Here is a 26,977-nt window from a genome sequence, read left to right as displayed (position 1 = left end):
GGTCAATAGAGGGGTGTGTGTGCAGAAGTGCACTAATGTGCCTATTGTCCCTGTCATTGTATTTTGATTCTCTTATTATTGTTCTCATTTTTGTTTGACAAATAAATTGTACAACATTTACAAGGACTGGAAAATGTAAAATGTATGCCTTAGGAAGTTTTGTTTTAAAGTGCAGTGTAAAAAAAAAGACAATGGATTAGACCTCTGTTTGCTACAAGCAACTGCGGAGAGTGATAATATGTAAGGAATGCAGCAAGGTTCTTATTGCTTGTTACAGCAAAGCAGGCTTAGTCTGAATTGTTAAAATGTAAGCACGGAGTCAGATAGCAAATAAACATTTAAGCTGGGAAATCTACCTGCTTGGCAGACTATAATATTTCGGCCAATGCATCAATAGAATCTTAATCTATAGGATGTTCTTTCTTACATTAATCCCAGTAATGTAATCATACCATGTATGAATTGTAAAGGATTTGTATAGGTCGTCTAATCCAACACCCCATTCCAGTGCAGGAATGTCAAAGTCATTTTGTGATTTTGTCCTTGAAGGACAAATCCCCATCTTGGTGTCATTTATAAATCTAACCAGCATGTTTTCCATTCCATCTTTTAGGTCATTCATAAAGATAGCTTTGGAACAAAACTAGCTAATAGCCCAAGTGTTGCAGTAATTGTATAATGCCAACAGATGAGCACTACAATAAGTGCATACAGTAGATTCATTATGCCTTCATAGTCAGTGGTGGGTTGCGCCCAGTTCAGCCCGGTTCAGCCAAACTGATAGTAGCGGCGGCAGAAGGCCCACCTGCCCGAACACTTCTGCACATTCACAGAAGCATTGTGTGTGCAAGCGCACGTGGGAGCACACCCGAACAAGTAGTAAAAATATTTGCAACCCAACACTGTTCATTTCACTGTAAAAACCTGGCTGTTCCGGCAGGCCTGGGGCTGTTGAACTCACTGTTGAGGTCCAGCCCCAATTAGAATGAATGTATGTAGTGTTGGGATTTTAAACCGTTTTTTTCTTTTTCTCTCTCTCTCTCTCTTTTTTGTAAGCTGCCTGGAGTCCTTCAGGATTGGGCAGCATATAAATTTTATAAATAAATTTATATAAATAAAATCAAATGTTAGTTGTTGTCAACTTAGTAGGACTCATTTACATGATATGCTACAAGCCTTGTGAGAGTATCTTCACCATTTTAGATATTTCCATGTTTAAAATTTCTCCTTAGTAAATGAAGCTGCTTAATATTACAGTAATCAGAATTCATTAGGTATAATTCAGACCACAGTCATTTTCAGACAAAATCTGTTAGATTATTTAGTCAATTTATTAGTTATCTCAATTGCTCAATATTAGATTATAATTAGATTCTGTACAATGTGCAGCGCTTAGAAATTTTGCATCTCTTCTGCCATACAGAAGGAAGATTAGCCATGAATAACATCCTTATTGTTCCTTAAATAACATCTCTTAATGGCCTCGATGCTTTGTGTTCCAAATTGGAGGTATTGGGGCTTTAATTACTGGGTTCCTCTAATTATTTTTTTCCTCCTTTTTCAAATAGCAGAGTAGCATACACCATTATTTAAAAAAAATAAAAATAAAATAATGTCAGGAAACTATGCATTTAGGCCCCTCCTCCCCCAGGCACAGAATCTGTCATGGGGTCTCTTAAAAGCGGTTATTTAAGAAGCCTCTAGTAGGCAGTGCACCATTACTCTTCCTCTCACACACTCCTTTAGAACCACCAAAAAGCAATAAGATGGACTGAACACAAAAGGGGAAATTTTGCAGTAACATTTTCTGAGACGTTTGCTGAAGAGGGCATATTTACAAGCAAACATTTATAACCCAACGAAAAAATTTATGATGGCTGGGATGATGAAGCTGAATATCTGGAAGGTCAGAGGTTTTTCACAATAACCAGAATGACCTTAACTATGTGAAGGGATATGAGTGAATAACACATTGATTTATTAGGTAATTGAGTTGAATCTCAATTTTATTTTTATGTTCAGTATTCTAATATGGTAGCACTTCTGATATTCTCTAAATCAATAGAAAAGGAATGGTAAGCATTGCATTCTCTTTGATTGAAATGTTTACCTGTTTAATATGACAGTATGTCAGATGCATGTAATCAGAACCACTCCCTAAATTGGTCCAAATAGATACTTTATTGCTGATTGCCTATGTTACAAGAATCTTGCCAGATGATCTGCCTTTTCTTGGAAACAACCTAAGGGTTTGTTCCAGATGTTTTCTCCTCAAACTAACTACAAGTTGGAATGTCTTTTTACTCTCCCCAGAGAGGCACCCTCTTTTTCAGTCAGTGATTTCACCACACAACATTGTTCCAAATTTCCATCCAGAAGACCACCAATTTATAAATCATTTTGCCAAATGAAACTTAAGAATTGCATCTCTCTTAAGACCATAATATTGAATGCATTTTATACATTGGTGACAAAGAAAAAATATTGGAATCACTGAGTAAGAATTTTCAAACTAAGAAATATTTGCCTGTATGCTTAATGTTAACTTTGCATCAACCATATGCACTATACCTTGTAGCCAGTCATTCAGTTATAATTACTTGGGCATGAAAACAAACTGAAGCAAATATTTCCTCTTCTGCTTAGTAAAATAATAGAGTTGAAAGGGACCATATTTATATCGATTGAGCCAAATCAAAGAATCCCTGACAAATGGCTTGCCAGCCACACCTTGGTCAAAATGAAAGGAAAGTCTACTTCCTCTCTGAATGATTAGTTTTATATTCAAACTGTTCTTAGGGGAAGGATTTTTTTTTCTAACGTACAGCTGGGATCTTCTTTTCTATAACCTACATCTGTTACTCTGTGTATTGCACATTGTTCTGGCAGAGAATAGGCCTTGGATTATGACACATCAAATGATACATTTGAAGTAATCAAGGGGTTTTCAGAGAAGTGCAGCTTGGTCTGCATTTAATAAGGTGATTCTGAAACAGTCATGGTTGAAGGAGAAATATTTTATTATGGTTTCAATGAGAACTTCGGATTTATAGGGGCAATGAAGCTGTGAAATAGAATTAATGGTAGCAGGCAATTTTGTGTATATTGCTTTCCTTGGAAATTATATGTGCATGTAGAAAATATATTTGGAATCGCAGCATTTAAAATCCCCAGCTGATCCTAACTACCTCAAATAGTCAGCAAGATATCAATAAAATAGAAAAATCACATATCTGTGCACACATCCTACTGACTGTATTTTTCACTGACACATTCCATTTAGTAAAATTAATTTAAAGACCCAACTTCTGAGGCATCTACCACAGTGTCAGGCAGAGAAGCTAGGCAATACTTTTTATGTCATCCGTTGTCTAGACAAAAGATCCATTGCTGGGGGAAATACACCAGAATGCGGAAGAATCTGAGCTGATGAAGATGGAATTCCAGATGTTGGAAACAGAGAGAGTAAGGCTGTCACTGGTGGAAGAAAAACTCTTGGATGTTTTACAGCTGCTTCAGCAACTCCGGGATCTGGTAAGAAAACAAAAACAAAACAAACAAACAAAACCCAAAATAATGGAAGAAACAACAAGATGCTATTACTCAGTATGGGTAGACAATGTATGTAGTTTTCTGTATGGTCTTCAATAGACAGACTTTTTCATACTGAGCCGATGTAAAAAAGCTCAGTTGTAGGTAGGTAACTTAGAAAAGGAAAACCTGAGCATGCAGGTAAACAAACTTTCTATTACACATATTCAGGCTCTCTCTGCAATTTACAGCTAGGAGAGCTTTACACTTGTCTAAGATAGCTGTTAATATTTTTCCTTTTGAGAGCCCTTGACTTTGTGTAGAATTACTGCTTTGAGCTTCGGATGCAAATCTTACTTCAGCCGTGAATTCTCTTGGTGGCTTTGAGCAAATCATTCTCTCTCATATTGATCTGCAATGTGAAACACAATAAAGGTATCTTTTTAACATGGGTTATTTTACAGCTACGGTTACATTATATAGGGGAAGAAAATGCCATTTATGGTTAAATAAGATAAATGAGCAAAACTAAAACAGTACAGAAGAAAAATAGTCATAGAATTATTTCATGCACTCATGCACACACACAAACACACACATTTCATACCTGAAAATTAGCAGTAAGAGATGCAGCATTTTTGCCTTTTGCTTTTTAAAAAAAACCAAAAATAACTTTGCTATTAGCACTCCTAAGGGGTAGGCTTGATCAGCTTCACAAATGTAATAGAAAGAATAATATGAGAAAGATGCAAGAATGTATCTATAAAGAACCAACAGCACTAGACCAGATATTACTAGGGACAGATAAAAATTAATTTAAAATTTTTATAGCTACTTATAGAATGGAAGAAGAGCATGTGAAAGAAACAACGATAAGATGGGCTAAAAACTTTGGTCACTCAATAGAATAAGACAAATGGCAGAAATTGTGGGATAGAAACTGTAAATTAACAATGTCAACAGCCTATAAGGAAAATCTATATAAAATGTTTTATATATGGCATTTACTACCAGTGAGGTTAGCTAAGATGTTTGAAAATGTATCAGGTGAATGTTGGAAATGTAATCAGACACCAGGTTCATATTATCATGTGTGGTGGACATGCCCAAAATCAAAAAAATACTGGACTAAAATACATACTTGGTTAGAAAAAAAATGATAAAACAACGCATAGATTTGAAACCAGAAATATTTATACTGGGGATACTACCAGAACAGTATAATAAAGGGAGTACATATTTAATTTTGCATGTAGTAATGGCAGCAAGAATAGTGTTTGCACAAAAAGCTGAGGTGGCACAGTGGTTAGGGTGCAGTACTGCGGCCACTTCAGCTGACTGCTAGTTCTGCAGCTCGGCGGTTCAAATCTCACTGGCTCAGGGTTGACTCAGCCTTCCATCCTTCCGAGGTGGGTAAAATGAGGACCCAGACTGTGGGGGCAATATGCCGACTCTGTAAACCACTTAGAGAGGGCTGAAAGCCCTATAAACGGTATATAAGTCTAACTGCTAACAATGGAAAAATGATGAGGTCCTGACAGATGAAAGTGTAATAAAAAAAATATTAGAATGTGCTGAGATGGATAGATTGACAGTTAAGATAAAAGGAAGAAACAGAATACTTTTAAATATGGGATAGAGTAGAATAGAATAGAATAGAATAGAATAGAATAGAATAGAATAGAATAGAATAACAGAGCTGGAAGGGGCCTTAAAGGTCTTTTAGTCCAAAACCCTGCTCAGGCAGGAAATCTTATACCAGTGGTGGCAAACCTTTTCGGCACCGAGTATCCAAACTGGAACGCACATGCATGCACGCCGGAGCACCAGAAACCCAAAGACCAGCTGGCCGGTGCGCATGCACGTGCCGGAGCTCCGGAAACCTGAAGACCAGCTGGCCGACATGTGTGTGCCTGTTTTTTTACTGCTTTTGGCCATTTGGGGTGCTTTTTTCAGGCCGTTTTTCAGGCCATTTTTGGCCTGAAAACAATCCTGAAAACAGTCAGAAAAACACTCTGCCATTTTCCGGTGCTCTAGCACCCACGAAGACCAACTGGCTGGCATGTATGTGTTGGCCAAAAACCAGAAGAGCAGCTAGCGACGGTGTGCGTGCCCACATAGAGGGCTCTCTGTGCCACCTCTGGCGCAAGTGCCATAGGTCCACCATACCTATATCATTTCAGACAAATAGTTGTCCAATCTGTTCTTAAATACTTCCAGTATTGGACCATTTACAACTTCGGGAACTATTATATTTTTCAGAGTATAAGAGGTACCTTTTTTCCTTAAAAAAGAGGCTGAAAATCTGGGATGCATCTTATACATTGAATACAGTATTTTTTGCCGCCTGAAGCCCCGCCCCTTCCCCAAAATGGCCGTGCAGAGCCTAATGGAGGCTTTCAGAGAGCTCCTGGGGGCTGGGGAGGGCAGAAATGAGTGAAAAACAGGCCATTTTTGCCACCTCAGCCCCCAGCAGCAATCTATAAACCTCCATAAGGCTATGCATGCATATATTTTTTACAAAAAACAGGTCCGTTTTCACAAAAAATGGGCCATTTTTGCTCGTTTTTGCCCCCCTACCCCCAAGGAGCACTCTGCAAGCCTCCCCGCCCAAGGCTATTCATGCTTTTTTTTAAAACGGGCTGTTTTGGGGAAGTTTGCAGAGTGCAAAAACTTTTTTTTTCCTTTTGGAAAGCTCTTTAACTGATTGATGAGAATTACATTGATCAAGTGCTGTGCCAGCAGAAACAAAGTCTTAGGTGCTACAGATTGTCAGCGATTTCCTTCTCCAGCACATGGATAAATACACCTGGAAACATCTACCTACCTACCTACTCTCTCTCTCTCCCTACCTACCTACCTACTGTATTTCTCTATCTCTTTCTATTTCTCTCTATCTACCTACCTACCGACCTACACTCTCTCTCTCCCTACCTATCTACTGTATTTCTCTCTCTATTTCTCTCTCTCTATCCCTCTACCTACCAACCTACCTACTCTCTCTCTCTCTTCCTACTTACCTACTGTATTTCTCTATCTCTCTATTTCTCTCTCTCTATTTCTCTCTCTCTATCCCTTTAGTTACCTAACTACCTGTCTAACTACTCTGTCTTTCGCCCTACCTACCTACTGTATTTTTCTCTCTTTCTCTCCCTCTCTATTCCTCTATCTGCCTACCTACTTTTTTTTAAAATTTGCCTCATCAAAACCTTGGTGAGTCTTATACTCCGAAAAATATGGTAAATTGTTCCACTGATTAATTGCTCTGTCAGGAAATTTCTCCTTAGTTCTAAGTTGCTTCTTCCTTGATTAGTTTCCACCCATTGCTTCTTGTCCTGCCCTCAGGTGCTTTGGAGAATAGCTTTGCTCCATCTTCTTTGTGGTAGCCTCTGAGATATTGGAAGATAGCTTTAGCAATGTTCCTTTTTCTTATCCTGTGACTCTAATAAAGACTTACTCTTTTGTTACTTTTCTGTACTCTACATAACATTGCTTTCCCTGAAAAGGAATGGCATAATAGATAAATACATGTATATATGATGACTTTGATATTTAAAGGGTTTTTCTTGTTTGCTGTGGAGAAAAGAAAACAGCTGTCTTAGAAACAAGATATCATAATAATAAAAAAAATACAGTTTACTAAATTTACCTGCACTGTATCTGCTTCTTCTCTTTTGTTTCTAAATTGCATTTAAGGCCCCTTTTTATTATGAATGTAGTTACATCTAATGAGAGTTGATCTGATAGCTAAAATTAGGCTGATTTGATGCTCCAATTCTGTTAATAACTCTTATGAATATATATAGTAGCATTCTCCTATTACATTAACTTCCTTCTATACTCGCCAGTGGCAATGCTTGCTCCTTGAGTCAGTCAAAATCTAATAATGGATAACTTAATAAAGTGCTATGAGTGATTATGATTGGAAAAAATATATCATTACATTCTCATTGTCCATCACCTTGTTGGAAACCATTCTTTAAGCAATACATCAACCGATACATAACACCACAGTGAAAATATTACTCTGATCTTGTACGTTATCATACATCATGGCTCTAAGTGGTAATAATATGATGACTTACCACTCCTTGTCCTGGATGTTAAGAATATCTCCTGCAGAGTTTAAGAATCTATATAACAATATACAATATTTCAAACATGGAAGAGTGAAATAGAGCCTATGAGTTGAGCTCAATCTCACAGAGACAAAACCTTTACTTAATTTTGAAGGTGACCAACTATTAGAAGAAAGATGAAACTTAAATATATGTAATTAAAAATAACAGTAAAATATAAATTTAGCTTTCATGAATGAATACAGTTACTCCAATGCCTAAGGGCTAGAAAATCAGACACCCAGAAATCAAAACTATTTTTCAAGGATTTCTGTATCATGCACATCTCTCTGGTCCCAAAATATGTACTATATAATTTATTGTCATTTAGTACAGTGTGTCTGCATCTCATCCTTTCTTCCTTTCACCTCTCCATGACCAATTTTTTATGCTTTGCTCACATGACTGACAAATGAAGACCAAGTTGTTACCTGTACATTGTATTGAGCCTACCCATTCTTTTTGATACTATGTAGAACTACAAAGCTGACCATGTACACAGGTTGATAGTCTGACTAATACTATCCATCATGAAAAAGGGAAATATGGAATACACAGAGGACATGAAAATAAAATCCAAACTGTCTTCTGTTGGGTAAACAATGTATATCTGTCTTGTTTTGCAGCTACAAGCATTTTGTGTTACGACAATATCTAGCTATCTTGTGGAATATGTTTTGCACATTCATCATCTGTTTATATTCTGTTATTCTCTTTGTCTCTTATCTGATCTGATTTGATATATTTGTACTGTTGATGTATACAATTTCTCTTAATTACCCACTTGTTTGTTCATCATAAAGGACATCAAAAGTAAATCCAATGGATACACTGGGGGTGAATTTTAGTTTTTGGAAGACAATCGTTAATATATTTCAGTATTGACATGTGCAGATAAAACTCCCTAATATTGTTTTATGTTTTGAAGAACATTTCTAAGCGTACCTTGGGGAAAATCTTACTGAACACTTTGGAATCCTGCTGTGACTCCCAACATGGTAAGAAAGTACAGTAACCTTTGGTACTGAACCTCACAGTTTGGCTGGCAAGACCAATGGTTATCAGGAAACTTTTCCAGATGAGAGAATTAGCTCCAATATATTAGATATGTTGATGCTCAGAAATGGTTGATCAATATGGTTAGATAGTAGATAGTTAATGCTATTAAAAATTTAGAGACGAAAGAGAGAAAGGGAGGAAAGGGGGAGGGAGGGAAAGAGAGATTCTTGACGTCTAATTCATCCTAGTAGCTATCAATTAAGCTAAGAAAGGATTTCAGTGAGTCCAGGCACAGACCAAAAAACAAAAAGCACTCACTCTTTTGAACCCAGATTATAATTTTCTAATGAGGCAAGAAATTGGGTGAGAAAAGACAACTCTACAAGAGGAATGAATAGCTGGTGATATGGTGATGGTTTGCGGATAGTGTCTGAAAACATCTAATACTACCTTCAGGGATGGACAGACATCTTGTAATTTATTTAGTTGGTAAAAGAGAAATGAAAGATAATTTAATTTTAAAAAGAAGTAAGAATGTTATTTTGAACTTGAAATAATGTTCCAATTTTGGGATTCCCTGAACATATATGGAGGTTGACACATCATTCTGTATGTAACTAGAGACATCTAGTGCCAATTTGTACCTGATTAGTAATATAGATCTATTCCTAACTGTCCTGGTAGCATGATCAGACCCAGAGGCTTATGCTGCCAATTTGCATTGCTAGAATAAGCTTCTTCATCCCAACTTCTTTTCCCCCCAGTAACTTTGTATAGGATTACAGGAAGGCAGAATGTATGCCCTCTGGCCCAGTTTTTCTTTCAAATATTTCTTCAGCAATCTTAGATTTCCTCTTTTTCTTTGCCTCAATGAAAAGAACGAAGCAAACAGAAGACAGTGTTGTCCTTTAGCAAAGAAAGTAGGTCAGATCTTCAATATAATAACCTTTCATCTTTATACAATAGACACATTTCTTGAGTTCTCTCTTCTCCCCAGGCAGTAGTCCACTGTGCAGATCCCATTGTTATGAGATTTTCAGGCTCCGAAGGTTGTTTGATGGTTTTGTTCTTTAGAGTGAAGTTTGCTATATGCTTTCTTTTGTTATCCTAGGAGGACAGCGCTCCAGATTCTTCTCGCAACTCCAAACAAAATTACATTTATTTCAGTATGAAGCAAATATATAGGAATCTTTGATTCCATTTTGATCTTATGTACACTGCAATTCCTCTGAATTTAAGGGGAGCCACCAAAAATAGTGCTTCAGAGGGATGGGAAGTAAACATCATGGCAATTTTCAGCCTAAGAGATTCATTTATTTGTAATGATGAGATAATGATTTCTATTTCTACATGTGTAGCATTCAACGACATGAGCAGTCGTCTGCAAAATAGTAACCTTTTTCTAAAATGAAAATGTGCTTTGAGAATGAATATAAAGAAAATACTAAACCATAAATTATGGACTTCCATTATTGAATGAAATACAATTAGTTGCTGAATCCATTAGTGAGAAATACTGACAGTCCTTGACTTACAAACATTTCTTTAAGGACTGAAGTTACAACAGTACTAGAAAAGCGATTTATGAGTGATCCTCACTCTTACGACCATTGCAGCATCCCCATGGACACATGATAAAATTTTGGATGCTTGACAACTGACATGTATTTATGATGGTTGCAGCATCCCAGGCAGAGATGGTATTCAGCTCATTTGGACCGGTTCACTCAAACCAGTAGTGGAAATCGCGAGTGGGCCGGCTACCCACCCGGCACGTTTTTAAGGCCGGGTGCATGCACGGAAAGCACGGAGGGTGGCAAACCAGTGGTAACAAAATGTGAAACCCACTGCTTGTCCCAGGATTGAGTGACGATCATTTGCAAAGTTCCCAACTGGCTTCCGACAAACAATGGGAAAAGCCATATTTGTTTAACAACTGTGTGTTTCACTTAACAACTATGGTGATTTGCTTAATGACCACAACAAAAAAGGCTATAAGCTTGGATGCAACACATTTAACTACTGTATCGCTTAGCAACAGAATTTCCATAGCCAATTGAGGTCGCACGTTGAGGACTACCTGTAGCATATCCTTAGATACAGCTAATCCTCAACTACAATTGAGCCCAAAATTTATGTTGCTAAGTGAGAAATTTGTTAAGTGAGTTTTGCCCCATTTTACGACTTTTCTTGGCACATTTGTTAATGAATCCATGTTAAATTAGTAAGATAGTTGTTAAGTGAATAGGTTTCCCCATTGTTTCTGCTTGTCAGAAGGTTGCAAAATTGATCACATGTCTCCAAGACAGTGCAACCATCATAAATGTGAGTCAGTTGTCAAACAGCTGAATGTAAATCACATGACCATGGGGATGCTGCAACAGTCATAAGTGTGAAAAATAATCATGTCATTTTTTCAATGCCATTGTAGCTTCAAACAGTCACTAAGTGAATTGTTGTAAGTCGAGGACGTAAGTGTGAAAAATAATCATGTCATTTTTCAATGCCATTGTAGCTTCAAACAGTCACTAAGTGAATTGTTGTAAGTCGAGAACTACACTCTAGTGTTCCTTCTAACACATGTTTATATATGATGTAGAAGTATTTGTTCTTTAGGGACTTCTCAAGCCTGTATGAAAATATAGTATGTTTTGAAGGAATCGATTTGGTATGCTTATTTGCATACTAATCTCATATATAATATATTATATGTTGATCTCATATGTTTACAATTTGGAATTTTATTTTCTAGGGTGGCAGTTAAGTTTTACAGTCTAGGAAATCATATTTATATATCAGGAATTCACCTGTCTGTTTTTTCATAAAAAATTATGCTAGTAAGGAAAAAAATGCACATTCTTGATAGCATCCTTTGTAACTATGCTTTGAACTGGAAATTGGTGAAGAGATATTGGCCCCCGGCTTACCCTTTTTCACAACTGTGTCATCCCAAGCTTAAAGTGCTTTTCTATCCATATTTGCGTGGTTCGCTTCTTTATTACAGTTCATAGAGCCGAGGTGGCGCAGTGGTTAAATGCAGCACTGCCGGCTACTTCAGCTGACTGCAGTTCTGCAGTTCGGCTGTTCAAATCTCACCGGCTCAAGGTTGACTCAGCCTTCCATCCTTCCAAGGTGGGTAAACTGAGGACCCGGATTGTTGTTGGGGGCAATATGCTGACTCTGTAAACCGCTTAGAGAGGGCTGAAAGCCCTATGAAGCGGTATATAAGTCTAACTGCTATTGCTGTTTGATTTTTCAAATAATCTGAATTACTTATGTCTCAAAATGTGTAGAAGCTGAGCTCAGAAGCTGGGCTGCCTTAACCCATTTGTGCACTGCACAAGGGTGCTGCATAAGTGGGAAGTGCCAGTTGCAAGGTGAAAATTGTTCTTAATCAACAGCTAGAAGGGTTTTTTTATGTCTTTAACATTGGAGTGTGCCCAGGGCTCCTTATACTCCAGTAGTTCCCTGATTTTTCTTTACAGCTGCTTTTCTTTTCATGCATTTTTACTCACTAATGCATGAAGGCCTTCCCGAAATGTTCATAAAATGTTGCCTATTTGGCAGAACAAAAACATTGGCTATCATAGCTTATCAGTGCGGTAGAAGCCAAATTTGATTTGGGGGATGAGATTATTTTTATATCTCCCTTTCAACACTTACTGTTCTGCTTTACAAGGACAAATACTTCAAAACGTTTTCCATTCTCTATTCAAAGATAAATGAATCTTAATCACCCCTATGTCTCTTAAGGCAGAGCAACATGAAAGATAAAGAGGGTTACTTCACTTTGGGATTTCTTTGATCTGAAGAAATATATAGAACAGTGGTTCTTAAACTGTTTGATTCAATTACCTCTTCTTTGGGTCTCAAATATTATCATTACCCACTCAAAAACACAAGAGTTTTAATAGCTGCAGTGTTAAATTGGATCCTTGATCATAAGCAAGCAATTGCAAATCACACTGTTGATTCCAGGATATACCCAAATTACTGCTCTGGATAACAGTAGGGCAGCATATAAATTTAATAAATAAATACAGTTACCCTCAGTTTAAGAACCACCGATGCAGACAGGTCCTGATGTATTAGACAAAAGGTTCATTTAAATTGCTTACAATGTCTTCCTTACAAATAGCTTATCACCTCCCATAAGTAGGATACGAACAATCATATGCTCCTGTTGCCATACTTCAAAACATGTTGCTCCAGAGAGGAGGAGCCTATGTCGCTACAAATGGTCACCTGATCTCGATGCTCTGAGATCGCACCAAGACTTTTTTCGCTGGGTGGTCCAATTGGACATATAACCATCCCGTAGAGATGGTGAACAGGAAGACTACGTTCTGCTGATCACAGGGACATCGCAAAGTCCCTGATTGATGCAGAAGAAGATCTCTCAGCTGGCGTTAAAAACTCAGCCCCTAGGCTGATTAAGTAGGGACGGCTCCAAAACGGAAGGAAACGGAAGAGAAAGTGTTTACAGCTGGTGAGGAATTTTTATCCGTTTTAAAAGAGCCTGCCTATAAAAAAACTTAAAGCTAATTTAAATCTAAGAATAAAAGAAATAAGCAGCGGAATTAAGCTTTGGATGGTTTTGGTCAGTGTGTTATCTTAATTTTTAAACGTTATTTTGAGGGCTTCTGGGGGAGGAGCCTGTCGCTGACGGTAGCTCAACGGAGCTCCTCTCAGAGATCTGGTCTGTATATCTAATAAGATCAAAGATATCACCCCTTTTGGCAAGAAAGGGGCAGGGAGAAGCCCAGTGGCCTAGGGTCTATTCGTAGTTCACAGCCTTCTTCCTTTTTTTTTGGCTGTGGACGGAGATTAATTTTTTAAACGTTATTTTCATGGATTGAATTTATGAAAACCGTTTGAAATGAATGGATCAAGTTTTCTTCTTCTAAAATTGTACTATTACTTTCACAACCTACGGACTAAACTTCTCCTTATTCATCACTATATGTGATGTGATGTGATCTTTTACTCTTTCTTCTCTATTTTCATGTAAGAATTGACTTTTTTTTAAACTTGGAATATTAAAAGATACAAAAAGAACAAAGAGAATTGCAACAATTGTTAACAACAAAGGGAGAGATAACTGCTACTCGAGACTGGAAACTGAGTATTGAAACAAAATACTTTTACTTTCACTACTGATTATTCTGGTCTGGAACTTTAAAGTCTCACAAAAAAATTTTTTAGAAAGTAATAAGAAGTAAAGCACCATTTGTTTATACAAATGTTCCTTTGAAGTATATCCTTAACCAGAGATCTCATGGTGAACCTAGGTATAACCTTTTAAAAATCTTCCAAGTCAGAACAGCAGTGTTTCTACAGCTGGAAACAATGGCTTATTTCCAACAACAGAGAGAATCTGTCAGCTTGCAAGAGATAATATTTGCAATACAGAAATTATCAAATACATTTGAGAAAATGTTTGAAAAATTAGAGCACGTAACAGAAAAATATGATGAAAAGGATGGAAATGCTTATCAAATGGGAAAAATAGAGGGTAGAGTCCCAAGCAATAAAGAGAAAAATGACTACAAAGAAATCAAATCTGCTGATATCTATGGTTTCTGTCTGGAAATGGAAAAAGTGGAATATGGAAAGGGAAAACCAGATGGATGGGAACCCTACCCTAGATGGCTAGACATAGAAGAAGAAAAATCAAAGGCTTATGGATTTAAAGGGAGAAATTGTATTAGTAACACCATCGGTAACCACACTGACAATTAAAGACAAGCTGATTAAGGAAAAAAAGAAGGGCATCGAAATTGCATGAGAGAATCACTAAACAAGGAAGGGCAAAGAAGAGTCCATACAAACTTGATTAAGGAGACGATTAGAGGACTGATGCCACAAATGGCAGAAGAATGAGACTGTTTTGCTACTGGAAAGATACAGGCTGATAGATGAAAGTGTTAACCTAAATTGGTTGGGACTTAGTGAAATTTAGTGACAATAGATATGGTTAAATAAACAATTGAAATGATAATAATGTATACATACATATTGGTATAACAAGTAGTAATTGATATGAATATTGAATGGTACCTATGAAAGGAAGATGAGAATTGTTTGGTTACATATAAAGATTAATAAAAAAGAACTAAATTATGATATGGATATAGTCAAATAAAGGAGGATAATGATACCAATCTATATATAGGTATGGGTACAACATGGGAAATTGGATGTAAATTGTAAACAGTGATTTGGAAGGAAGATTAGAAACCTTGTTACTAATGTTTTTGATGTTTAGCTAGAATAAGCCATAAGGAATAGTGTTATTGGATACTAGAAATAGCAAATGAGGATGCCAGTAGATGTCTTGAGTTTTGGTATGTTTTATGATGACGGACGTTTAAACAATTATAGTCAAACGAGAATGGGGGGTAGGATTATGGTAATATGTACAAATATATTTGATTTAAAATACTAGAATTAATATGAATCATGGGTGACTATGAAAGAAACGCATGAAAACTTTTTGTAACCAACTGATACACTTTCTACCGTATGTAAAGAAAGAGGATTTTTTGTGTTGTGTCTGTTTTGAAAAATAAAATAAAAAAAAGCCTTTTAATTAAAAAAAACTTGCTCCTGATACATATGGTTCTTCATCTTTTCTTCTCCTTCTTTAGGCTTTGGTGCACACTCATAGAGTTGCAATTGCATAATTTTGATTTTGTTAATTCAACAGGTTTTTTTTCTTTATTTTAAAGGAAAACCACCTATTGCTGAAGTCTTAGATGCTCTCTACCATGAACTGCTGCCTGCAAACTCACCGGAAGCAAGTCCCTTGAGAAAACACCAGGACATCAGTCTTTGTCAAGCTCTTGGTTATCTCCTGTTGAGCAATAATACCTATGTTGTTGCGGCTGCTGTTGTTTTTCCAATATCACCATGCGTTAAAAGTTTCAAAATGCAAAATCATGGAGGGTTCTGCCATCTATGTAATGATCCAATGCAAGAGATGGAATGATAAAATAAGGCATAAAGGATAGGCAAATGGAACAGAAAGTGCGAACTATTTATAAGGGCTGGCAATGGGCCTTGAATAGATTTTGAAGGATGGCTCTCTCATCCTTTCTTATGGATCTTAATACAATGAGATATATCATTTGAGATTTGAGAACTATGTGAGTACAACATACATCTGAAACCTGAAATTATGTTCAATATTTCCAAAGTCCCCAAACTCTCATTTAATGTACAAATAATCCAATATTTACTCCACATGGAATTAAATGGCAATCTAAAATCTCTATTTTACCAGTATCATTCATACACCACAAGTTAGTCCGTACTTTAATGATCTTAACTGGGACCTAACGTCTCTATCCTAAGCAGAAATTGTTTATCACAGAAACAATCTGCTTTATGGTTATTAAGCAAATGGTTATTCTGAGAGAGACTATGTGAATGTGACTTTTGACTTCCTGCCGGTTTTCCCATTGGTTTTGCTTGTTAAAGCCAGCTGGAAGGTAGCAAATGGCAATCACATGACTACACATATGCTAAATAGTTATATGTTCAAGAACCAGTCATAAGTCAATTTTTCAGCACTGTCATAACTTCCAACGGTTGCTAAACAAATAGTTGTTAAGCTAGGACTAGCTATAATTTATCATGCACAAAATAATGCAATACTCTTATTACCCTGTAAAACTTTACTTTCCTGGATATAGCAGAGAAGATTAATTTGCATTTTAGATATTATTCCAATACAGTTCTTTGCCTTTTCTTGAGCATTTCCTTGGTAACCCAATGCTAGGCATGAAGAAGTAAAAAGTACCTAGAAGAATTATACATTAAAGAAGGAATAAAGCTGACCTGAAATCTACAAAAATTATTGTAGGCTTTTAGATCTGGACGGCAACTGTTACTGTTCCAAGTAATGCATCCATTGAAAGCAGAACTCCAAGGCAGGTAGATTCCTCAAAGAACAATTTATTGGATACATTATATTGGTACCAATATGGTGAAAACCGACTCTGAAAGTTCCCATGGTTTTCACCTAGTTAAAAAGTGAAAGTTCCCCCTTTCCCCCCAGTCATCAGTCACATTGTCCAATAGAGGTGCTGGCTGGCTGCTTGGTTACTCCACTCCTCCTCTCCCCAGCTACCTGTTGAAATCTCCTTGGTTCCCACAGGAAAACTTTTTGTTTTAACTACAAAACCACAGCTATCTATTTTCTCCCCTCCCTGATCCTCTTCTGCCTTTATGGCAACCCTGAAGCCATAAGTCAGCCAGGTCCGCTTCAGGGTTGACAGCAACATTTAGACATTGGCACCAAAAAGATTACATATCTACAGTAATTGTAGCTCTTTGTTTTTTAATGGAATCCTAACAACTTTCCCATTGAAGTTAGCTGCAAAATGGGATCAGAAAAACAAAGAACAGAGTACTTTGGGAGAGGGTGTAAAAGAAACAGGTTGTAATTCTTTCACACACAAAAATCTACTCTTTGTTTTTTTTAGTTAGTTTGGATTGATAGTTATGATATGAAGGTAGAAATGTTTATCTACCACAAACCATTCACACCCCATCTCTATCAGCACTTTCAGATCTTCCATCTGTCCATTCTTGCTTTTCAGCAATCTGTAAAATAGTTATAGGTTGTTATCACTGCATGTACTTGGAAAAACTATGTGTGTTAAAAATAATCTGGCTGAACGATGTAGTATGGCTACTTGTAAACATAGTTTATTTGATTCTAGAATTCTGTCTGCATTTTTTTTACTGGAAATTTACAAATGTAGTATATCTTGGTAAGACCTTTTAACTATTATCTTCAACCCTAGTAAAATGTAGGTGGTTATATTAAAAGTCACCTTGGTTTTTTAAAAATAATGCCAGTACAGCCAAAAAAAAAGTGTGTGTGTGTCTATGTAATAGGAGCCAGATAGAATCACAGGAAGTATCTGGTTATATATTTGAGGGTATATAAAGTACTTGGATTATTTAAATTGTATTCCTTCCCATTATGAATCTAAAGAGCTGCAGTGGTTAGAGTTCAGTACTGTAGGCTCCTTCTGCTGACTGCTGGCTGATGCAATTTGGCAGTTCGAATCTCACCCAGCTCAAGGTTGACTCAGCCTTCCATCCTTCCAAGGTGGGTAAAATGAGGACTCAGATTGTTGGGGGCAATATGCTGACTCTGTAAACCGCTTAGAGAGGGCTGTAAAAGCACTGTGAAGTAATATATAAGTCTAAGGGTTATTGCTGTTATCTACTTTATAAAGTAGCCTAGTCTATGTCTTGGCCTCACTTTTCTGTCAGCTCAGAGCAGGCACTAGCTCTAAATCAAGTCATTCATCCCTGTGCAGTTCCATTGATTTTTCAATGATTCTAGATCCTTGATATTAACCAAGATGCCATCATCTGCCTCCTGATTTTTTTGTTCATGATAAATCTACCTTTTAAAGCATTAGAATTTCTGCTGCAGAAGTTCAGTGATGGTGGCAATCAGATGAGGAGAGGCCAGTGAACTTGATGCATACTTTCTCTTGGCCTATTAAATAGTCAGTAGTTATGAAACTGTCTTATCTCCAAAACATGGGAACTCCAATGGGAACTGTGAATGCCCACACACTCGCTAACTGGCCCAGGGTGCCGGAACTCACGTCACCATAGGGAACTGTAGTAGCCTCACACTTCAAACACACTTGACAATCCTCCCACAGGTACCTTTCGTCAAGCAAGGGAGAGATCAGGCCTTGCCTCCGGCTCATCAAGAGTCCGGGTCTATTATGGGTCCCCACAATACTTGCCTGTTGGGGTCCCTCCTTCTCTGCCGGCCGGCCTCACGGTGTCCTGGTCTCTGGTCCCTCTCTCTGTGTTCTTGGAGATGTTAGCCCCGCTGCCGAAGTCCCTCGGAACAATTGGTCCTTGGTGCCAGGAGGTTTCTTCTCGCCCACAAGATAAGCCCCGACACTGGGGTGGACACTCCAGAGGGTCCCAAGCCCCTCAAAGGTCCTGGCAGTGTCGCCAGAAAATATAGCAGCAGCTGATAGCTTTTACCACATGTCAATTATAAGAAGTGGACATTAGACCATGAAGGTAAAAGAGATACAGGTTTATTAATGCATCGAGTTCAGCGTGCTAACACATCAGATCGGAACTGCCTGTGCTCTTGCCCAGGATATTAGTTTTATACCTTGCTCCAAACTGAGCTCTCGTAAGGCATTTCCATACAACGAATAAACATGATATTTCAAAAAGAGAAGTACAATAGGAAAAATACAAAAAGAGAAGTTCCTATAATGTCTTAAGCTCTTGGCAGTTACATCTCTGTTCTATCTTACACACACACTTGACTTCCTGTGCCCCTCCTTTACAGCGTCTTGCCACACTGTTCCAATAATGTTCGTTACAACATACTGAAGAAATAAAATCAGAGTTAATAAAAGTACATATTAAGTTATATATTAATGTTCAAAGCTGGTAAGAATTTAGAGCCTGGGGGGCTCAATATACCCAGGTGATATTGTGATATTTTGGTCGTTTTCCTCCACCTGCTCAATATGATAGATGGCTCAATTCACCATTCATAACTCAATGTTTGAGTATCTCAGTATGAAACTATTGATCTGATTTGAAGATCATACTGGCCCATGGGCTAACCATGATACTAACTTGGCTGAGTTTGGTCGGTGTACTGTGCTTAGACAACTTCAGTGGCTGAATCACACAACTCAACCCAACATTACAGTTTAGCACTCCTTGACTCCCCCCCTCTTCCAGGTACCCTGGGCAATCATTGGATAAGATGTACTTATAAGTCTTGTTCCGGATATATATTTTCCATCTCCCTGTTCCTCTTCTTATTTTCATTCTGTATATTTTAACCATCTTCCTTCATGACTTGTTTCTAGAAATCCCATTGTGTGCCACAATTTATAAGCTTTCAGATAGACTAATAAAGATATTCTCTCAATATGGGTTGGATGTTTTTCTCATGGCCAACATAACTTATTAGTTAGCTTTGCACTATTCTTCAATTTATATCTTAAGGCGAGATATTTCAAAGCACTGTTTGGTTAAAACAGTATTGCAGCCTTAAGGCATGCTTACTTGGAGATTGAGTTTCTGTAAAATATTGGAACAAATGATTAAATTTTCAGAATAGCTGGGTTCTTCATGTGTTTATTGTGATGCTATTCTCTATTTAATAGGCTCAGAGGGAACTAGAGCTGTTCTGATAAACATTCTGATAAAAGACATTGTGCATCTTTCCACCTTCTCAATGGATTTTTTCTTAGTATGAAAGAGAGGGAATGCATTAGAAAAAACATGGTAGATGTCAACATCTGGACCACCTATAGAATTTTATGAATGTGAAAAACTTGATTTTCACAGTGAAAGGCTCCTTTGGGAGCATTTTGGATAGTCTGTTACTTGTTTTGCTCTCAGTTCATAGTTTAAAATGCAAATGCTGATTTGGGGTGGGGAGAATGCAGTAGCCATGAGCTTGGCAACATGTTCTTGTTTGGCATGTTGCACTGTGTGGGAAATTGGGTTACAGTCCTTGCAGAAATTGTTCTTAGATCTGCTGGCAAATGGACTCCTGAATTATCACACTAAGCCACAGATTATGTGGCCATATTTGTCCAATCCCCTGCAGAATGAGCTGGTTCTTTGGAATCAACACATACTTGTGCTGAGCAGGGACAAAAAGGAATGGTGATTTTTCAGGATCTTTCCAGCAATTGCAGAGAAAAGATTAGGGAGCCTGATATTTTTTTAATGTTTAATGAAAAATAACTCTTCAGTAGTATGATATCAAGCCAGGCATTTTATTCATCTACCTTTCTCTTCCCATTTGCTAATCCCGGTGTTTGTGGATCTGTGGGGAGAGGGAGGGAGGGAAAGAAAGGAGAGAGAGAGAAATTCATTTTGTCTATCCTGCTGCATGCAATCGCCTGTATCAAACTATCTAAGGAATGTTTGCAGATATAGAGCTGGAATTCTCATATTATAATTCTGAAGGATTCAATCTCTATGGAGTGTCATGTGAAAGGATGATATTCATGACCTCCATAGGGCTGCCCAAATGATTACTGCTCTATTTTTGTAGCAGGAAACATTGTTTTTTGCTCGGACCAGAAAATGATGATCAGAATATTAAGAATAGGGTGTCTTTTATTGACAGATCCCTAATCATTTTTATACTGACTAGAATTTATCTGCAGTTGTAGCAGGCAGAGCAGAATGAATTCAACCAGGTATGTTTTTGTGACTTCAAAACAGTGATTTTGTTAAGGATTCAGTCTGAGGCAGGGAAATGATCAGACAGTGGACAGAATGGCTTCTGAAGATCTAAAGGAAACAGCTGAGACCACTGGTTGTTCAGGAAGCTCAGGACAACCAAACAGCAGAGTTGGCAGCTAGCACAGTGGTGGAGGAAGTATTAGGATAAAAACTATCTAGCAGGAAACTCAACACCATTTCAGACAAATAGCTGTCCAATCTCTTCTTTAAAACTTCCAGTGTTGGAGCATTCACAACTTCTGGAGGCATGTTGTTCCACCGATTAAGTCTACTGTATGTAAAGTCTCTTGCACAACTTGAGGAGAGCAAAGAAAATGCATTTGCTACTATAATTGCATCTGAAATAAGTTGACACCCTCTTCGTTGTGGAAGCCCCTCAAATACTGGAATCCCGTCCTCCTTGGGTCCTCCCGACTCCTTCTTTTCCCTAGAGGTAGCCAACCTCGTTCCTGCAACTGTTCTTCAGTAAGAACTTGCACAGTTCTCTTTGGTTAGGTACATTGTGTATGTCTTGATATGCTCCTTAAACGTATTTTGCTAAATGCATTGGATAAGGTGGAATTTCACAAAATCTTCACTAGTAGTTTTAGTTATGACACGGCTTTCTCAAATGAGAGAAAAATAGGACTGGCTCCTATTCTAACATACCTTTTATAATGACATGCTGTAAGGAAAATGGCCACTTAGGGAGTTTTCTGATTGCCTTCCCCTCCCCAACCTAATAGATTTGTTATCTCCCTCATATGGCAGGTGATCTGTTGGTCTCCAGGAGGAAGACAGAAGAGCTCTTAGTGAAATTGTTAACAGCAATGAAACACAAAAATACCATATCATACCAGCTGCTGTTTCTTTCTTCCTTTTTAGGCTCTCTGGGGTGGTTCCCGTGACTTCTCTGAGGAGAAAGAAAGGGATTCCAAAACATTGACAGAAAGAACAGCATGTGAGATAGTCACACTTCACAGTGCTGCTTCACTTCCTGCTTGACTGCTGATTTTAGCACTTAGCACTTCTACTTACCTATAATAAAGCTTCATACTGCTTTACAGCCCCTCGAAGTGGTTTACAGAATCAGCTATTGTCCCCAACAATCTGGGTCCTCATTTACTGACCTCGGAAGGATGGAAGGCTGAGTCAATCTTGAGCCTGGTGAGATTCGAACTGCGAAATTGCTGGTAGCCAGCAGTCAGCAGAAGTAGCCTTCAGTACTGCATCTAACTACAGTACCACCATGGCTCACAGTTTCAGTGATTAATACTGCCTGATTTTTTTTTAATCAGTCTACTGAAAAACATTGTCCCCTCTTCTACTTTCAAAATAAGAAAATAGGACACAAAGTTGACATACATATCACAACCCAACTGATCTAGTCTCCATACTTCCCAGGGTAATTCTAGAGATCAAATGTCAAGATGGTTACATAAGATCCCAGACACTCAGGGCATACTCTTGATAGCTTATTTAGTTCTTGTCACTATAAAGAAAGTTGGAGTAGAGTGAATAATGAGTTTCCAAAAAGGAAATGCTTTTTCACACAGGAAAGTCACACCACATTAATTAAATAGATTGGATATATCTTGATCTGTGCCTTTTAGCAATGTCACTTCAAAAAGAAATTGACTTAAACAAGATTGATAAGGTGATGCAAAAATTCAAATTGGTTTCCTACAAAAGAAGAGATGTTTGAACTTATATATTAAGAAAGTGTCCAGTTCAATTGAGCAGAAGCAGCATGACTACTTCCTATATCTCTCCACACATTCTGGACTGAATTGTTTGTCCAAACTTTTAGAAGCAGAAAGTAGCTGATTTGGCATATGGTATATGGAGGGGAAAATGTAAGGCCCAATACATTATTGAAGTGAAGCCAATACAATTCTGGATGGGGAAAGGTCCGTTCGGCCAGATGGTCATTGGGAGTGGGGCAGAAGAGTGATCCCAAGGAGACTGTGACTGGAGTCACTACCAGCCGACGCCGGTGACCAGAGGCTGCCTGGCAGGAAGCTGAACAAGAGGACCTCATGATGACCCATGCTTTGAAACTTCTTCAAGAAGCATGGGAGAAGTGCCATTTCCATGAGAGCTGTGCTGAAAGATTGAATTTACCAAGCCAGGGGAGAGATGAGTGGATGACCTGTCTAACCCTGAGTTGGCCCTGGGAGCAGATACCGGAGCTGGTCAGGATGGGGGAGCCCCAGCCACAGCAGCAGCAGCTGTTCAAGCCCCTCCAAGGGGGAGTGTGGCCCGCAGGTGTCAAATTCCAAAAATCCCTCCCCTTGGAGTGAAGTACGGAGGAGGTCCCAAAGAGTTGGGAGGTTTTTTTGGTCCAGGTTTGGAATTACATGCAGCAATATGGAGAGATATCCCATCGGAGAATGCCAAAGTGAGAGTTGTTACTATGGCATTGGAGAACAAAGCAGCTGTCTGGATCGTCACTTTGCATAATGATGATTCCCCCCACTGAGGGATTACAATGTGTTTATGACCTCCCTGAGGAAATGCTTTGATGCCTCCCCCCCCCCCGCAAATCAGAAGACAAGAACCAGGATGAAAACCCTAATCCAGGGGAGGAAGTTGGTGGCTGAGTACACCCAGGAGTTTCATGAGCTGTCTGTGCATATGTGGGGTGATCGGAGGAGTCTTTGATGGAAAGCTTTATGGATGGTTTGAATGATGGTGTATATTATAGCTGTGTGAATAGGGAAGCCCCATGCAACCTGCAACACTGGTATGAGCTGGTAGCATATGTGGAGATTGACCTAGCCAGAAATCAATACCGTGAAGGCAACAGCAAAACAAAAACTCCCTTCCCTGCCCCGAAAGAGGCTCCAAAAGCAGGGAAGGGATGGTCTGCAACCAAACCCCAGTCAACTGCCTGTCTCCATTATGGGAAGGAGGGGCATTGGGCTGCTGAATGCTACTCAAATATACCAACCACAGCTGAAGAGAAGAAACCTGACCGGCCACCAGGGAAGTGCAGAGAAACCACCCTGAAGGGCATGGAAGTTGCTGAGGACCTTCCCCCAAGCCAGGAGGAAAAGAGCGCCCCTTCTTTCAGGAGAAAGTGAAACCAACTCCAATGATGACCACCTGGTAAGTGGATGGGAGATCACCAAGAAACCCTGAGTTTCGTTATCGCACCAAGGATGGATCGGCCTCTCATACTGGGATTACCTTGGCTGCAGAAATGGAACCCGCATGTGAACTAGAGGAAAGGGTGGCTATGCATCTGTACTGCTAAACTGCCAGAGGGAAAGACCTCCTACCTAGCCAGAGCTGCAACAGACCTTGCAGCCATTACGTGTAAGAAACTTGAGGGGGAGGAAAAAATTCCTAAAGAATATTGGGACCTCAAAGAGGTTTTCAGTTAAAGGGCTTCCAAAAAACTCCACCTACCCACCCCCACCATGCAACCGATTGCAGCATAGAAATCCTCCCAGGGGAAACTCCCTAAGCCACAGATTTACTCGATGACCCCACATGAAATGGAGGAGTTATGCAATTTCATTGATAATAACTTAAAGAGGGGGTTCATACAACCTGCTAGGCCATGGGCGGCCATGCCCGTCTTGTTCAGAGAGAAAAAGATGGCTCTTATCATTTGTGCATCAACTACAAAAACTTGAATGATATTTGCGTGAAAAATGTGTACCTTTTGCCCCTCACGAAGGACATATTAGTTTTGGTAAGGGGAAAATTTCACAAAATTAGATCTAAGAGAAGCCTACTACAGAGTCACAATAAAAGAGGGAGATGAGTGGAAAACTGCTTTTAACTGCCCATTGGGATGTTTCCAGTTTAGAGTACTCCCATTTGGACTTCAGGGGGTGCCAGCTGTCTTCATGCAATTAATAAATGAGGTACTGCATGAATACCTGTACAAGGGGGTGTTAGTTTACCTTGATGGCATCCTTGTCTACATGGAAACACATGAGGAACACGTGACATTGGTGCGCTCAGTCCTGAAGAAATTCCGGGCCGTTAAACTTTATGTCAAATTATCTAAGTGTGAATTTCATCAGGAGAGAATTTATCATTTGGGGTACCATATTTCCCATGAGGGCATCAAAATGGACCCAGAGAAAGTCCAAGCTGTTACTGAATGGGCAGCCCCTTGTACCCGCAAACAGCTACAAAGTTTTTTGGGGTTTTCTAACTTTTACCACCAATTTATTCCCTCATTTGCTAGCATTGCAATGCCCATCACAAATCTCCTAAAATCAAAAGGAGAGATTAAACCTAGGCCTAGTAAGCCTCTGAACTGGACTATGGAATGTCAAGCAGCATTCGAGAAGTTGAAGCGGCTGCAGCTGAACCAGTTTTAAAACACCCGGACACGGAAGCACCATTTGTGGTCCAAGCAGTTGCAAGTGACGTTGCCGGGGGCAGTGTTGCTGCAAACAAATGCGGATGGAAACCTGCAACCTTGTGCCTACACCTCCCGTAAACTTACAGAAATGGAAAGAAGATGAACCATATGGGAAAAGGAAGCTTTTGCCGTCCGGTGGGCATTGATAACCTGGCGACATTTCCTGGAAGGGGTGAAGCACCCATTTGAGGTATGGACTGATCATAAAAACCTTGAAGCATTGAAAACCCAGCAAAAGCTGCCACCTAAACAGGTACACTGGGCACAACACTTCAACTGATTCAACTTTACCCTAAAATACATCCCTGGGGGAAAAAACTTTATGGCAGATGCCGTGTCCTGGCTTCTACAGTACAACAGTACAAAACCAACCATGATTCATCCAGTCATCCCAGCTAAGCACCTAGCTGCCCCCATGGTAACCAGAAACCAGGGGACAGTGACCTGATGGAAAAACTGAAGGAAGGTGTCGCATCTGATGACTGGTTCAAACAGGAACATACAGCTGATGAGTGCACTATGCAAGATGGCCTTGCTTGAGCATGAGCTAAGCTTTATGTTCCTGCCAGCCTGAAAATTGTTGTCCTTCAACGGGCCCATGGCTCAAGAATGGCGGGACACTTTGGTTTTGTGAAAACTTTGCATTTGATTAAAAGGCAGTTTTGATGGCCTTCCTTGAAAAAAAGACATAGAATCCTACATAGCCAGCTGTCCCATTTGTGCAGCAGCAAAGAGACTGCCAGGGAAGCCTCAAGGACTACTTCAGAATGTTACCTGGCCTGGTGCACCATGGAAGGATATATTGATGGATTTTATTGTCAAGCTGCCAGAAAGTCTCGGAAATACTGTCATCTCAGTGATCACTGATTTGTTCTCCAAACAAGTGCATTTTGTACCTTGTTCCAAGATCCCATTGGCAAAGACATTGGCTAAATTGTTTATTTCACATGTGTATACATATGGGGTTCCTGAATGCATTATTTCAGACAGGGGGGTCCAATTTACCTCTCTCTTTTGGAAAGAGTTCCTAAAGTTAATCGGCTCTGCCCAGGGGCTAATTCTGCCCACCATCCACAGACTAATGGGGCTTGTGAAAGGGCTAACTTGGTTCTGGAGCAGTATCTTAGGTGCTATGTCAATTGGGCAGAGGTTGCGTACAACAATTCAGTACACAGCAGTACTGGAATGACCCCTTTTAAAGTTGTATTTGGCCAGGATTTTGTGCCCATTCCTGAATTGCCTCAAGAGAACACACAAATTTTGTCCTTGTCCGAGTGGAGTGACCAACTTCAACATTTCTGGCTGATGACCTACATGTCCTTGGATGCAGCCAAGCTGATAAAAAATGGGCAAAGCTGAAAGAATACAAGGTTGGGGATAGGGTACTTTGTCCACTAAGTTTCTTCAAACTATCCAGAAATTGAAGAAACTGGGCCCAAAATATGAGGGACCTTTTCCCATTGTCAAAATTGTAAATCCCATATCAGTGAAATTGGAATTGCCAAAAAATCTTAGGAGGATCTATCCTGTGTTTCATATAAATTTACTGAAACCGGAACACACATCTTCTATGTGTTCACCCCAACCCTCATCCCCTGTTTGAAGAAGAACAACATTTTGAAATTAAAGAAATCTTGGATTCTAGAAAACATAGGAGATGTATCCAGTATTTGGTATCCTG

General features: G+C 39.0%; 1 protein-coding gene across 1 annotated transcript in view; it reads left to right on the top strand.

The window, feature by feature from the left end:
* Positions 1-16,580, top strand: part of LOC116523993 (EF-hand and coiled-coil domain-containing protein 1-like) — a 35,921-nt gene extending 19,341 nt beyond the window's left edge. Inside the window, exons 6-9 of the mRNA XM_032239087.1 lie at positions 614-667; positions 3,376-3,534; positions 8,578-8,647; positions 15,380-16,580. Of these exons, the coding sequence (XP_032094978.1) occupies positions 614-667; positions 3,376-3,534; positions 8,578-8,647; positions 15,380-15,639 (543 nt within the window). The 3' untranslated portion in view covers positions 15,640-16,580. The remainder of the gene's footprint in view (positions 1-613; positions 668-3,375; positions 3,535-8,577; positions 8,648-15,379) is intronic.
* Positions 16,581-26,977: the final 10,397 nt, after the last annotated feature.

The sequence above is a fragment of the Thamnophis elegans genome, chromosome 2, assembly GCF_009769535.1.
Source record: "Thamnophis elegans isolate rThaEle1 chromosome 2, rThaEle1.pri, whole genome shotgun sequence".
NCBI classification, from domain to species: domain Eukaryota; kingdom Metazoa; phylum Chordata; class Lepidosauria; order Squamata; family Colubridae; genus Thamnophis; species Thamnophis elegans.
The sequence above is the reverse complement of the archived record's forward strand: the minus strand, read 5'-3'. Positions and strand labels throughout refer to the sequence as shown.